General features: G+C 49.6%; 1 protein-coding gene across 2 annotated transcripts in view; it reads right to left on the reverse strand.

The window, feature by feature from the left end:
• GRAMD1C (GRAM domain containing 1C) overlaps positions 1–14,207 on the reverse strand; it is a 302,062-nt gene that overhangs the window by 141,526 nt on the left and 146,329 nt on the right. For both annotated transcript variants that reach the window (XM_063956793.1, XM_063956794.1), the window contains 2 exons: positions 9,561–9,664; positions 2,361–2,456 (listed from right to left, as the gene is read on the reverse strand). In XM_063956793.1, the coding sequence (XP_063812863.1) occupies positions 2,361–2,456; positions 9,561–9,664 (200 nt within the window). The remainder of the gene's footprint in view (positions 1–2,360; positions 2,457–9,560; positions 9,665–14,207) is intronic.

Consider the following 14,207-nt stretch of genomic DNA (forward strand, 5'->3'; position numbering starts at 1 on the left):
ACACTCCCGGAGGGAGGCGGCCTAGCATTTGCACTGCTGCTAAAAGCAGCTAGCGAGTGAACAACTCAGAATGAGGGCCACAGAGTGGTCCTGGAAGGAGAGAGAGAGCTGGATGCTGGTTGCTGGGCACAGAGTGGTCCTGGAAGGAGAGAGAGAGCTGGGTGCTGGTTGCTGGGCAGAGAGTGGTCCTGGAAGGAGAGAGAGAGCTGGGTGCTGGTTGCTGGGCATAGAGTGGTCCTGGAAGGAGAGAGAGAGCTGGGTGCTGGTTGCTGGGCACAGAGTGGTTCTGGAAGGAGAGAGAGAGCTGGGTGCTGGTTGCTGGGCACAGAGTGGTCCTGGAAGGAGAGCTGAGTGCTGGTTGCTGGGCACAGAGTGGTCCTGGAAGGAGAGAGAGAGCTGGGTGCTGCTTGCTGGGCACAGAGTGGTCCTGGAAGGAGAGAGAGAGCTAGGTGCTGCTTGCTGGGCACAGAGTGGTCCTGGAAGGAGAGAGAGAGCTGGGTGCTGCTTGCTGGGCACAGAGTGGTCCTGGAAGGAGAGAGAGAGCTGGGTGCTGGTTGCTGGGCACAGAGTGGTCCTGGAAGGAGAGAGAGAGCTGGGTGCTGCTTGCTGGGCACAGAGTGGTCCTGGAAGGAGAGAGAGAGCTGGGTGCTGGTTGCTGGGCACAGAGTGGTCCTGGAAGGAGAGAGAGAGCTGGGTGCTGCTTGCTGGGCACAGAGTGGTCCTGGAAGGAGAGAGAGAGCTGGGTGCTGGTTGCTGGGCACAGAGTGGTCCTGGAAGGAGAGAGAGAGCTGGGTGCTGCTTGCTGGGCACAGAGTGGTCCTGGAAGGAGAGAGAGAGCTGGGTGCTGGTTGCTGGGCACAGAGTGGTCCTGGAAGGAGAGAGAGAGAGAGCTGGGTGCTGGTTGCTGGGCACAGAGTGGTCCTGGAAGGCGAGAGAGAGCTGGGTGCTGGTTGCTGGGCACACAGTGGTCCTGGAAGGAGAGAGAGAGCTGGGTGCTGGTTGCTGGGCACAGAGTGGTCCTGTAAGGAGAGAGAGAGCTGGGTGCTGGTTGCTGGGCCCAGAGTGGTCCTGGAAGGAGAGAGAGAGCTGGGTGCTGCTTGCTGGGCACAGAGTGGTCCTGGAAGGAGAGAGAGAGCTGGGTGCTGCTTGCTGGGCACAGAGTGGTCCTGGAAGGAGAGAGAGAGCTGGGTGCTGGTTGCTGGGCACAGAGTGGTCCTGGAAGGAGAGAGAGAGCTGGGTGCTGGGCACAGAGTGGTCCTGGAAGGAGAGAGAGAGCTGGGTGCTGGTTGCTGGGCACAGAGTGGTCCTGGAAGGAGAGAGAGAGCTGGGTGCTGCTTGCTGGGCACAGAGTGGTCCTGGAAGGAGAGAGAGAGCTGGGTGCTGGTTGCTGGGCACAGAGTAGTCCTGGAAGGAGAGAGAGAGCTGGGTGCTGGTTGCTGGGCACAGAGTGGTCCTGGAAGGAGAGAGAGAGCTGGGTGCTGGTTGCTGGGCACAGAGTGGTCCTGGAAGGAGAGAGAGAGCTGGGTGCTGCTTGCTGGGCACAGAGTGGTCCTGGAAGGAGAGAGAGAGCTGGGTGCTGGTTGCTGGGCACAGAGTGGTCCTGGAAGGAGAGAGAGAGCTGGGTGCTGGGCACAGAGTGGTCCTGGAAGGAGAGAGAGAGCTGGGTGCTGGTTGCTGGGCACAGAGTGGTCCTGGAAGGAGAGAGAGAGCTGGGTGCTGCTTGCTGGGCACAGAGTGGTCCTGGAAGGAGAGAGAGAGCTGGGTGCTGGTTACTGGGCACAGAGTGGTCCTGGAAGGAGAGATGGGCGCACACAGCCATATTTAATGACATCCACAGGTTTTGTTGTGCTTACCCGGGTTCAACGAAAATGGAGACGAGCGGGGAAAAACCCGAGAAGATGGTGCAATGGAAACGGGGTATAAGCCGGGTACGACCAGCAAAATGCAGGGTAAAAAATCCAGGACAGACCCAGGATTTGGATGGAAAAGTGGTATAAGAGAGCCAGAGGGAGCACAGGGGTCTTCCCATAGCAAAGAGTGTAATGACACCGCCTGAAGCTGGTGCACGCTAGAGACGAGCTCTGAACACTTTCTGTTTGCTGCAAAGAGACACTTGACAAATAAGAACGTTACATCATTTAGTGTAAATGATGTATGGGGCTCAAAGCCTGAATAATACGCCCTTTATCTCTACAGGGCAGCTGTCTATAATAAATCACTGAGGTTTCACTTCCACCATTCCAGGGTTCATATTTATCACAACTCGCATTTTAAATGTGATACAATTATACTGATTAATATCACACTGCGATGTTCGATATAATCACAGGGATGTATCAATGTGGTGCTTGAGATATTACCTTCTCGCTCTCTGTGCTGATCTGGATGGCATTGGGTATAAGGCGGGCAGTCTTCTCTTTGGTCATAGAGGTGACATCTCGGAGAGGAAGACATATCTACAAACATACGACACATAACGGATTTGTGAATTAATTGTGTATTTAATTAGCATTACTGTAAATGTTATAGAATACAGAATTAACGAGAGGGAAATATAGGTCCACACACAAAGAAACCAGCTTGTTATAGTCTAGGGCACAGGTTCTCAAACTCGGTCCTCAGGACCCCACACAGTGCATGTTTTGCAGGACTCCTCATAGAATCACAAGTGAAATAATTAGCACCACCTGTGGACCTTTTAAAATGTGTCAGTGAGTAATTAATACACCTGTGCACTTGCTGGGTTACCTGCAAAACATGCACTGTGTGGGGTCCTGAGGACCGAGTTTGAGAACCACTGGTCTAGGGCACAGGTTCTCAAACTCGGTCCTCAGGACCCCACACAGTGCATGTTTTGCAGGGCTCCTCATAGAATCACAAGTGAAATACTTAGCTCCACCTGTGGACCTTTTAAAATGTGTCAGTGAATAATGAATACACCTGTGCACTTGCTGGGTTACCTGCAAAACATGAACTGTGTGGGGTCCTGAGGACCGAGTTTGAGAACCCCTGGTCTAGGGCACAGGTTCTCAAACTCGGTCCTCAGGACCCCACACAGTGCATGTTTTCCAGATCTCCTCACGGAATCACAAGTGAAATAGTTAGCTCCACCTGTGGATCTTTTAAACTGTGTCAGTTAGCAATTAATACACCTGTGCACCTGCTGGGTTACCTGCAAAGCATGCACTGTGTGGGGTCCTGAGGACCGAGTTTGAGAACCTATGGTCTAGGCCTAGGGCATAGGTCTGCAAACTCGGTCCTCATTACCTCACACAGTGCATGTTTTGCAGGTAACACAGAAAAGTAAGAATTTCAGACCCTATGGTAAATCCAAGCAGAAGCCGGATTACAGGCCTTTAACATAGTTTGAATGACCGCCTCAAAAAATCCTTTGGCCCTCAGTACGGAAGCTTCAAGAGCCACGCCGTCAAAGCCAGTCGGGCCAAATCCTGGTAAACACAAGGGCCCTGAACGAGGAGGTCTGGTCGTTGCGGAAGCAGAAGAGGACGCTCTAGCGAGAGACCCTGTAGATCTGAGAACCAATGCCGTCTGGGCCACGCTGGAGCTATTAGAAGAAGGATTCCTCCTTCTTGCTTGAACTTCCTCACTACTCTGGGCAGGAGTGACACCGGAGTGCACGAACGCCGCTTGAGGATCCCTTGTTCTTGATCAGAAGACTGGAACCTTGTGATTGTGTTGAGACGCCATCAGGTCTACATCTGGTAGGCCCCACTTGTCCACTAGGAGTTGAAATACTCCACTCTCCGGCGTGTACGTCCTGGCGACTGAGGAAGTCCGCTTCCCAATTGAGGACACCCGGAATGAACACTGCCGATAGGGCTGGCAGATTGCGCTCCGACCATTGAAGAATCTTTGACACTTCCATCATTGCCATGCGGCTTCGAGTGCCGCCTTGATGATTGATGTACGCCACCGAGGTGGCATTTGTTAAGATACGAATTCTATGATCACTCAGGTAAACAGTTTAGTAAAGTGGAAAATGCCCTTTATTGTAAATATACACACACAGTACACAATAACATTAACAATTGCAAGCCAGGATGGTATCTTACTAAGTCCCCACAGTAGTTTAGGATTACAGATGCCTGCGATCTCCTGCTGTTACACACTGGCCATGGTTCTGTGTCCCCTGGTCTAGGATACCAGCTAACACAGCGTCCTGCGCCACGGATTCTCGCCACTGACGGCACCACAATGCCTAGTCAGTGTCTGCACTTCAGAGGTACATCCATTCTCTGACCTTCTGTGCAGATCTCTCCCTCAGTGCACGTCCAGTAGCCTTTTGAAACCAGCGGATTACAACAATGCTTCTAGGCCTCAGCACACTGGAAGCACTATCTTACCAGTAGCTTTTAGAAGCCAAACACATCATTCCTCTCAGGCCAGGAACTCCCGTGCACCTTCTCAATAGCCCCTGTTTTCTATTATCAAACCTCTGTCTTTCCTAACATGAGGCGACACCCCCTCGTCTGTATTGGGTAAGTTACATTAAGGGGCTGACTACAGAACAGTTTCAGATAAGACCTACTTCCACATGTCCAGGCATGTCCCCTGGGCCACACTAGATGTTAACTAAATTAACCTTACTTAATTAATCTGATTATGTGTCCTGGAATCCATTGTGTGGGGAAGAATGAGGGGGGGAGGGGGTGTATGGACTGACATCTGAGACTGGCTGTATCTCCAACAGCAAACAAACAGGTTATCTGAGCAGTCACATGGGGGGAACATTATTTTACAAACTATAACACAATAACCAATACATTCATTTATATACATCATCATATGCATTCTGTACAAAACATCAGGCTAGAGATATTATTCCCTGATAAGCACAAACACATATAACAGAGGGTTTATGTTTCACAATAATATGTGATGTTCAGTTCTACAGTTCTATTGGGAATCCAGGCAGCATGCTGTATACGTGATAACACAGTTCTGTCCTGCCTCTTTACAATTACGCACTGAATCCAGAAACAGGCTGGCAAAAAGTACTCCTCATGAGCCAGCGGGGACTGAGTCCGTTACAGCGTTGTCTGACTGTACTTGAACAGGCCTGTTCAGTACCAGATGCTGGGCCAGTTTCAGAGCATTGTACACTGCCCGCAATTCCAGAATGTTTATCATGAGGAGAGACTCCTCCCTGGTCCACCGACACCCTGAAGAGTGTGTTGCTCCAACACCGCGCCCCAACCCCTCAGACTGGCATCCGTCGTCAGAAGAACCCAGTTGGAGATCCAGAAGGGACGACCCCTGCTCAATCGCTGGTCCTGCAGCCACCAGGTCAGTGATAGACGGACCTCCGGAGACAAGGAAATCATTTGAGATCTGATCCGATGAGGCAGGCCGTCCCACTTGGCAAGAATCAGTTTCTGCAGAGGGCGGGAATGAAATTGAGCGTACTCCACCATGTCGAAAGCCGACACCATGAGGCCTAGTACTTGCATCGCCGAGTGCATCGACACACGCGGACGAGCGAGGAAGCAACACATTTTGTCCTGAAGCTTCAGGACTTTCTCCTGTGACAAAAACAACCTCTGGTTGTGTGTGTCCAACAACGCTCCCAGATGCACCATGCTCTGGGCACGGACCAGGGATGATTTCTTCCAGTTGATGAGCCACCTGTGGGCTTGCAGAAACTGGACCGTCAGAGCCAAATGACGGAGAACTTCTGAGGAATTGGCCAGGATCAGCAGGTCGTCCAGATACGGCAGGATCCTGATTCCCCGACGGCGGAGTGAAGCCGTCATAACTGCCATGACCTTGGTGAAAGTTGAATATCACAGGGTACTTGTACTAAATAACCCTGAAGTCAGGGGTAAACGCAGGATTTACCGAGGGGATTTCCGCATAAATGTATATAAAAAAAGAATCACACACACACACACACACACACACACACACACACACACACACACACACACACAGTATATGGGCACACTGACACACACATTGTACAGAGGCATACCGACAAATGCACACACAGTGTAAAGGGGGAGCTGCCAGCCATGCAGAAGCACATAATTTCTCTGTTATAGTGCAGCTCCAGCTCCCCCTTCCTCACCAAACGCTGCACTGTCAGTCTCCGGCTTCTCTGTTATAGTGCAGCTCCAGCTCCCCCTTCCTCACCAAACGCTGCACTGTCAGTTTCCGGCTTCTCTGTTTCCCTGCATCGCGGGAGGGCTGAGAGCCGGGAGGACACACAGCTGTGCTGTGTTCAGTCTGTGCTCCCTGTGTCCTGGGCTAGCGGGCAGGAGAGCGGGTAGGTGCTGGTGAGTGGGTGGCCGCGGCGGTGTAGAGCGTGAGTGACGGACGGTCACTCACACTCTGCAGTAGAGCAGCTCCCTCCTGAGTCGGGCGCTGTACGCGTACGCGTCGGGCCGGCACTGGCTGCTGTGAAGCCTGAGCTCTGCCCCGACGAGATCTCCGTGCAGCAGCAGCTTCAGTGATCGCGTTAGCGGTCACGATCGCGGTTTGTACTGAGACGGAGACACAGCTGACTTCGTCTCAGATAAAAAGAATTTGGCTGGTCAGGAGGGGTTTCTGGGTACTCAGAAACCCCCCCTGCGTGCGCCACTGGAAGTATGCACTTGTTCTTAACTAACACTGTCTAAACGACATGTAGAATACTTAAGTGTCCTGTAAATGCACAGCACTGATGATGCAGGCGGCTTTACAGAGGAGGCATCACCCAGCAGTCCCAGAATCAGCGCAGCTGTGTGTAATGGCGCCCAAATGCTGACAGGGAGTGAGGGAGACAGAGAGATGCAGCTCCAGGGCGGGAACACTTACTCTAAATGGCGCCCAGGGGCTGGGGGAGGGGCTATAGGCCAGAGCCTTATCCCCTTGCTGGACTTCACCACCGGGTGCTGCGGGCCTTAATAAAATGGATTGTAGCCTAATCCGACCTGTGCCCTTTCCCTGGTGGTCTAGTGGGGTCCCTGTATGGCCACAGTGTCCACGCCAGTGTGCGCTGGCCGCCTCCTACTGGCAACGCCGGATCGCGATTTCCAGCGGGTCCCGCCTGGGGGACCTTCTTACATCCTCCCTGAGTGCGGCCACGTGATCCCGGAGAACTTCGGTCAGTGTGTGTGCCCTCGGTGAAGAACCGGAGCCTCCGCTGTAAGTACCCGGCAACCAGGGATGCGGGAGTATACAGTGTCGCTGGGGGAGGTGATGGAGCTGCAGCAGGAGATGTCAGAATGATATCTAGCACTAGAGTGCCTCTGCTGCAGCCCTTGAAGTCTTCTATCTTCTTTAAAATAGCTCTTCTCAGGGGTGCTGGAGCAGCCCTGCCTGTTAGCTGCCTGCACTGCAGGCACCAACTTATAAACTGAGCTCCTGTGCGTGGAGGCGGGGTTATAGAGGAGGCGGCGCTGAGCATCTTGGGAACAGTCAAAGGTTTTAGTCTGTTGGTGCCTCGGATCAAGATCCTACTCTACACCCCAATGTTATTCCCTGTGGAATACCAGTGTACCCCGCTGCAGAAATAAATGTCCTAATTAAATCCTGATTCTTAAATTACCACTTTCACCTGAAATGTCCTGTGGGTAACTCAGAAAAAGACAGCTGTTATTGTTTGATAGAGACTTTGCGAAAACTAGCACGCCTTATCAACATCTGCTATAATCATGGGAATAACGTGTGGACGCAACAATTGCTTTCATGGTTACGGATTTCGCTTAGAATAGTTTTCTACCAACAATCTGTCAAATGACAGCAGTGTGTTTCTGAATTTCCAACAGGCAATTTCAAACAGAAAAGCTCATTTGGTTACAGATACATTCACAAAACAGTGGGATTTCAGCATTAATATTATGCAGAAGGATTTGATTTTCATTTGCAAATGCTGAAATAGTCAACTAGATGTATAAATCCTTCAATAAATCACCACTCTGACGTGTTTCACGGGCACCCTGATCACTTTATCAGAATAGTGTTAAATGTGACCCTATAATGTAGCATGAATGGTGAAATCTGGCGGTATTGGGGTGGTATGAACTTGTTACATTCTTGAAATCTTTGGTATCAAATAATTTTTGTGTTTTCTTATTATATAATAAAATCTATAACTGTACTGTAGATTGTGAGAGATTAATTTCTTGCTTTTTAATAAATTAAGTTACAAGCAATAAATAGGTGCATTATTTGTCATCAGTTTTGGTCCACACGAGAGACGCACGAGAATTTCCAAGAAGAGAATACGGATTTACTTACACATTATTTTTACCATCACGCAAAGACGAGCGCATTCACTAGTGTCCGCACATCACTTCTTATAACCTTATATACATGAAATATTTTATACTATTTTTTATGAGTATTTGTTGGGAGTCTACACAGAAACTGACCATGTTCCGCTCCATCCACTGGCTTTACAATGAATTAGGTGAACGTTCAACTATTCACTATTCACTTTTTAATTTACACTTTGCCCATAGAGGCAATAGACATTATGGGGCTGATGGTGAATTTGAACGCATTGGTGTCCAACTTTCCCGGTTTATAAAGCGTTCAGTAAAAGATACACTGAATGATTGCTGTAAGAATGAGGTCGTTTAAACCTCTAGAATGGGGGCTGGCATAAAGGAAGATCACATGACTTAGCCTGCCTATGGTGGGCCGAGGGAGGGGGGGGGGGGGGGTCTTTGTTGGACTTTATGTAAAGGCTTGGGCTGTGGGCCTAAGCATCTTTGTTGCAGTCTACCCACCCTCCCTCCCTTATAGTTTTCTTGGTTGGTGACTGATCATTGGTTATTCTGCGGCGGGAAAGAACGGCAGCTCACCAGTCCGGGTGCAATTATTTATTTTGGGTGTGGTCACTTCGTTGACTGGTAGTTGGCTGCACCACACTAATGGGAGCATCACCCAAACGGGTGGGTAGTCAAGTTAGAGGGTCCAGTGGAAACCCTTGGTGGTTTTATAGTTGAGTTGTGGCACCTTGGGCGGAACCCGCCTGTAATGCCATCCTTTCTATGCCTGCATGTGGTTTATCAGACAGACTTACATCCATGTTTTAAAGCTTTTGTTTTCATAGTGAAATAATCTCTGTAATAATCTTCTTTGGTCTGTTATGTCCCCAATATGCATGCACAGTGGAAGACGGGGTGCGCGCCCCAACATCTCTAGCTGCTAGGGAGATGGGACAGAATCCAGTCTAGCAGGAAAGGAGTAGGAGGAGCAACGCAGGGAATGCGCTAAGTATGAGGGCGGGACAGAGCAGGAAGCGGAAGGGCGGGGCAAAGCAGCAAATATAAAGGGGGTGGGGCTTGACAGAGCAGAGGGAGGAGCAGCAGATAGAGAGGGGGCGGGGTGGAGCAGCAGGAAGACATTGAGGTAACCCCAGCATATTGGAGTTGGAGTATAGTGTGTATACTAATTACTGGCCACACTCATACCGGGATGTTTATTGCATTGTGTATGTACATCGGAGACTGTATGTGCAGGTGGTAATTACTTTCTTCATATATACATCATATATACATCTCAGCAGAGTCTCCGCAGGACCTGCGTACAGTGCAATATCCAGGTCTTACCAAGGTCTCCCATCGGAAGATGTTGCTGTGGAAGCAGATCCAGTTCTCGGAGAGGTACAGCCGCCCCTGAAGTAGGATGTCCTTCTGTAAGGCGCAGGCGTAGTCTGTGAGTACAAAGAGACAAGTTATCGCCATCTCAGCATGGCTGTGATACATTACAATCGTTTGATCTTTGAATAAAGCATTTTTTTATTCATTTTTAAACTTTTTTTTTTTTTTTTTTAAATAATTTTAATAGCCATTTTGGCTGAGAGAAGCCCTATCAGACTGAGCCAGGGATGAACACTGGCTTGTAGGCTGGAATATAACTCCTGCTGATGACACTGCTGTCACTATTGCGGAGGGCCAGTCAGCTAGGCGGAGATGGGGCTAGGCCTATGGACGCTGCAAGGACTATTCTGTAACCCACTACATGATGCTGACATATGATGAGCCTCCAGCAAAGCCCCAGCAGAGCAGCGAGATGTCTAATTATGACCTCTCACAGCTTGGTATGGACCGGACAGCTGAGGAATGCTACATAGAGAATGTCACTGCAGACTGTGGGTGGCCTCTGACCTGACACCTCAGGCCCCTTCTGCTGCCCCCCCCCCCCCCCCTCCACATGTATTATGAATATAAGAGAATCCTGTCTATTTCTGATCCTCACTGCTCGTCATACAGGCCAGGACATCTATGTATGTCCTACAGGCAAGGTCAACTATGTACGTCCTACAGGCCAGGTCAACTATGTACGTCCTACAGGCCAGGTCATCTATGTATGTCCTACAGGCCAGGTCATCTATGTACGTCCTACAGGCCAGGTCATCTATGTACGTCCTACAGGCCAGGTCATCTATGTACATCCTACAGGCCAGGTCATCTATGTATGTCCTACAGGCAAGGTCAACTATGTACGTCCTACAGGCCAGGTCATCTATGTACGTCCTACAGGCCAGGTCATCTATGTACGTCCTACAGTCCAGGTCATTTATGTACGTCCTACAGGCCAGGTCATCTATGTACGTCCTACAGGCCAGGTCATCTATGTACATCCTACAGGCCAGGTCATCTATGTACATCCTACAGGCCAGGACATCTATGTATGTCCTACAGTCCAGGTCATCTATGTATGTCCTACAGGCCAGGTCATCTATGTACGTCCTACAGACCAGGTCATCTATGTACATCCTACAGGCCAGGTCATCTATGTATGTCCTACAGGCCAGGACATCTATGTACATCCTACAGGCCAGGTCATCTATGTACGTCCTACAGGCCAGGTCATCTATGTACGTCCTACAGGCCAGGTCGTCTATGTATGTCCTACAGGCCAGGTCATCTATGTATGTCCTACAGGCCAGGTCACAATTTCTACATCCCCATGCTTTAGTATGGGGAGTATGGGGAGTGTAGTATGGGGAGTGTAGAAATTGTGACAAATAAAGGAAATGAATATGCCCCTATGTGTTTTCTCATTTCTTTGGCGTTGCTTCCAAAACTACTAATAAAAGTTAACAAGTTACATAAATAAATAATTCCTGTGCGGTTAAAGTTGCAGCACAGCGTCTGTAACACTGGGAGCGGCGTTTCACTGCGTCTGTGATGTGAATGAGACGCACAACTGAAAGAAAAAGACGGTGTGATCCTCCTCTGAGCGGCTCAGTCTCACCGGGTGTATCTCGCTGTATGGCTTATTGAGGCTAGGTGTATGAGGGTGCTGTCAGTAACACACATACGATACTGCTATCATACTATCACTGCATTGTCCGGTGAGTTAGGGGGAGATGTACTAAAAAGTGATAAGTGTGGAGAAGTGAGCCAGTGGAGAAATTACCTATGGCAACCAATCAGCATTGAAGTAACATTTATAATTTGCATACTACACAACTGTACGGAGCAGCTGATTGGTTGCCATGGGCAACTTCTCCGCAGGCTCACTTCTCCACTCTTTTCACTGCTTAGTACATCTTCCCCTTAATATTTTGAAACCTTTTTTTATATCATATGTTGGACAATGGGCGCGATTCTTGTTTGTATGGAATTGCAAGAAAGCGGCTGTGCAATTCCGTCTAAATTGTAATGCAGCGGGAGGCGAATGTAGGAGATTGACGCGGCTGACGCCTCCTGTTAGCATTAGCGAGGTCCGAGTCTGAGGATACCGCCATAGTGACGGTTACAGGCACCGGCCACAGGATCCAGCACTGGAGTCCAGAAAGTCTGCGTCCAACGGTGCAGGCCCTGGACCCGTCACGCCTTCAAAATGGTGGCAAAATGCCCCCGTTTTGAAGAACGATGCCAGATGCCACCCTTGCTCCGTCCACCAAACGCTGCAGCATGTCAAACACGCATCAGCTGACGGGGCTGCGAGTGATATCGAGGACCCATTCTGCACATGTGCAGACCCCCAGACACTGGGCCTAATTCAGACCTAATCGCAACAGCAAAAATTTTCTCTAATGGGTAAAACCATGCTGCAGTGCAGGTGGGGCAGATGTAACATGTGCAGAGAGAGTTAGATTTGGGTGCGTTATATTGTTTCTGTGCAGGGTAAATACTGGCTGCTTTATTTTTACACTCCAATTTACATTTCAGTTTGAACACACCCCACCCAAATCTAACACTCTCTGCACATGTTACATCTGCCCCACCTGCAGTCCACATGGTTTTACCCATTAGAGAAAGATTTTGCTTTTGTGATCAGGTCTGAATTAGGCCCTTTGTCTACAAATATGAATCAGGCTCAATACTGTATCTCATGATTTGCAGGATTGTCCTTACACAAGAGCACGCCAGTATTATAAATGAGAATTTCATCACCGGTAATTCTATTTCTCGTAGTCCGTAGTGGATGCTGGGAACTCCGTAAGGACCATGGGGAATAGCGGGCTCCGAAGGAGGCTGGGCACTCTAGAAAGATCTTAGACTACCTGGTGTGCACTGGCTCCTCCCACTATGACCCTCCTCCAAGCCTCAGTTAGGTACTGTGCCCGGACGAGCGTACACAATAAGGAAGGATTTTGAATCCCGGGTAAGACTCATACCAGCCACACCAATCACACCGTACAACTCGTGATATGAAACACAGTTAACAGTATGAAACAATAGAGCCTCTCAACAGATGGCTCAACAATAACCCGATTTAGTTAACAATAACTATGTACAAGTATTGCAGATAAACCGCACTTGGGATGGGCGCCCAGCATCCACTACGGACTACGAGAAATAGAATTACCGGTGAGTAAATTCTTATTTTCTCTAACGTCCTAGTGGATGCTGGGAACTCCGTAAGGACCATGGGGATTATACCAAAGCTCCCAAACGGGCGGGAGAGTGCGGATGACTCTGCAGCACTGAATGAGAGAACTCCAGGTCCTCCTCAGCCAGGGTATCAAATTTGTAGAATTTTGCAAACGTGTTTGCCCCTGACCAAGTAGCTGCTCGGCAAAGTTGTAAAGCCGAGACCCCTCGGGCAGCCGCCCAAGATGAGCCCACCTTCCTTGTGGAATGGGCATTGACAGATTTTGGCTGTGGCAGGCCTGCCACAGTATGTGCAAGCTGAATTGTACTACAAATCCAACGAGCAATAGTCTGCTTAGAAGCAGGAGCACCCAGCTTGTTAGGTGCATATAGGATAAACAGCAAGTCAGATTTTCTCCAAGTCCCTAGTAGCCTAGGCACCACAATAGGCTGGTTCAGGTGAAACGCTGACACCACCTTTGGGAGAAACTGGGGACGAGTCCTCAATTCTGCCCTATCCATATGGAAAATCAAATAAGGGCTTTTACAAGACAAAGCCGCCAACTTTGATACTCGCCTGGCAGAAGCCAAGGCCAATAACATAACCACCTTCCACGTGAGATATTTCAGATCCACGGTTTTTAGTGGTTCAAACCAATGTGATTTTAAGAAACTCAACACCACGTTGAGATCCCAAGGTGCCACAGGAGGCACAAACGGGGGCTGACTCTGCAGCACTCCTTTTATAAATGTCTGAACTTCAGGTACTGAAGCTAGTTCTTTTTGAAAGAAAATCGACAGAGCCGAGATCTGTACCTTAATGGAACCCAATTTAAGGCCCATAGTCACTCCTGCTTGCAGGAAATGCAGAAATCGACCTAGTTGAAATTCCTCTGTTGGGGCCCTTTCGGCCTCACACCATGCAACATATTTTCGCCATATGCGGTGATAATGAGTTGCTGTAACCTCTTTCCTGGCTTTAGTAAGCGTAGGAATGACTTCCTCCGGAATGCCCTTTTCCTTCAGGATCCGGCGTTCAACCGCCATGCCGACAAACGCAGCCGCGGTAAGTCTTGGAACAGACAGGGCCCCTGCTGCCGCAGGTCCTGTCTGAGTGGCAGAGGCCATGGGTCCTCTGATATAAATTCTTGAAGTTCTGGGTACCAAGCTCTTCTTGGCCATCCACGAGTATCGTTCTTACTCCTCGCCTTCTTATTATTCTCAGTACCTTTGGTATGAGAGGCAGAGGGGAGAACACATAAACCGACTGGTACACCCACGGTGTTACCAGAGCGTCCATAGCTATCGCCTGAGGGTCCCTTGACCCGGTGCAATATATTTTATAGCTTTTTGTTGAGGCGGGACGCCATCATGTCCACCTGTGGCCTTTCCCAATGGTGTACAATCCTATTGGAAGACTTCTGGAGG

Source organism: Pseudophryne corroboree, chromosome 2 (genome assembly GCF_028390025.1).
Source record: "Pseudophryne corroboree isolate aPseCor3 chromosome 2, aPseCor3.hap2, whole genome shotgun sequence".
Taxonomy (NCBI): Eukaryota; Metazoa; Chordata; class Amphibia; order Anura; family Myobatrachidae; genus Pseudophryne; species Pseudophryne corroboree.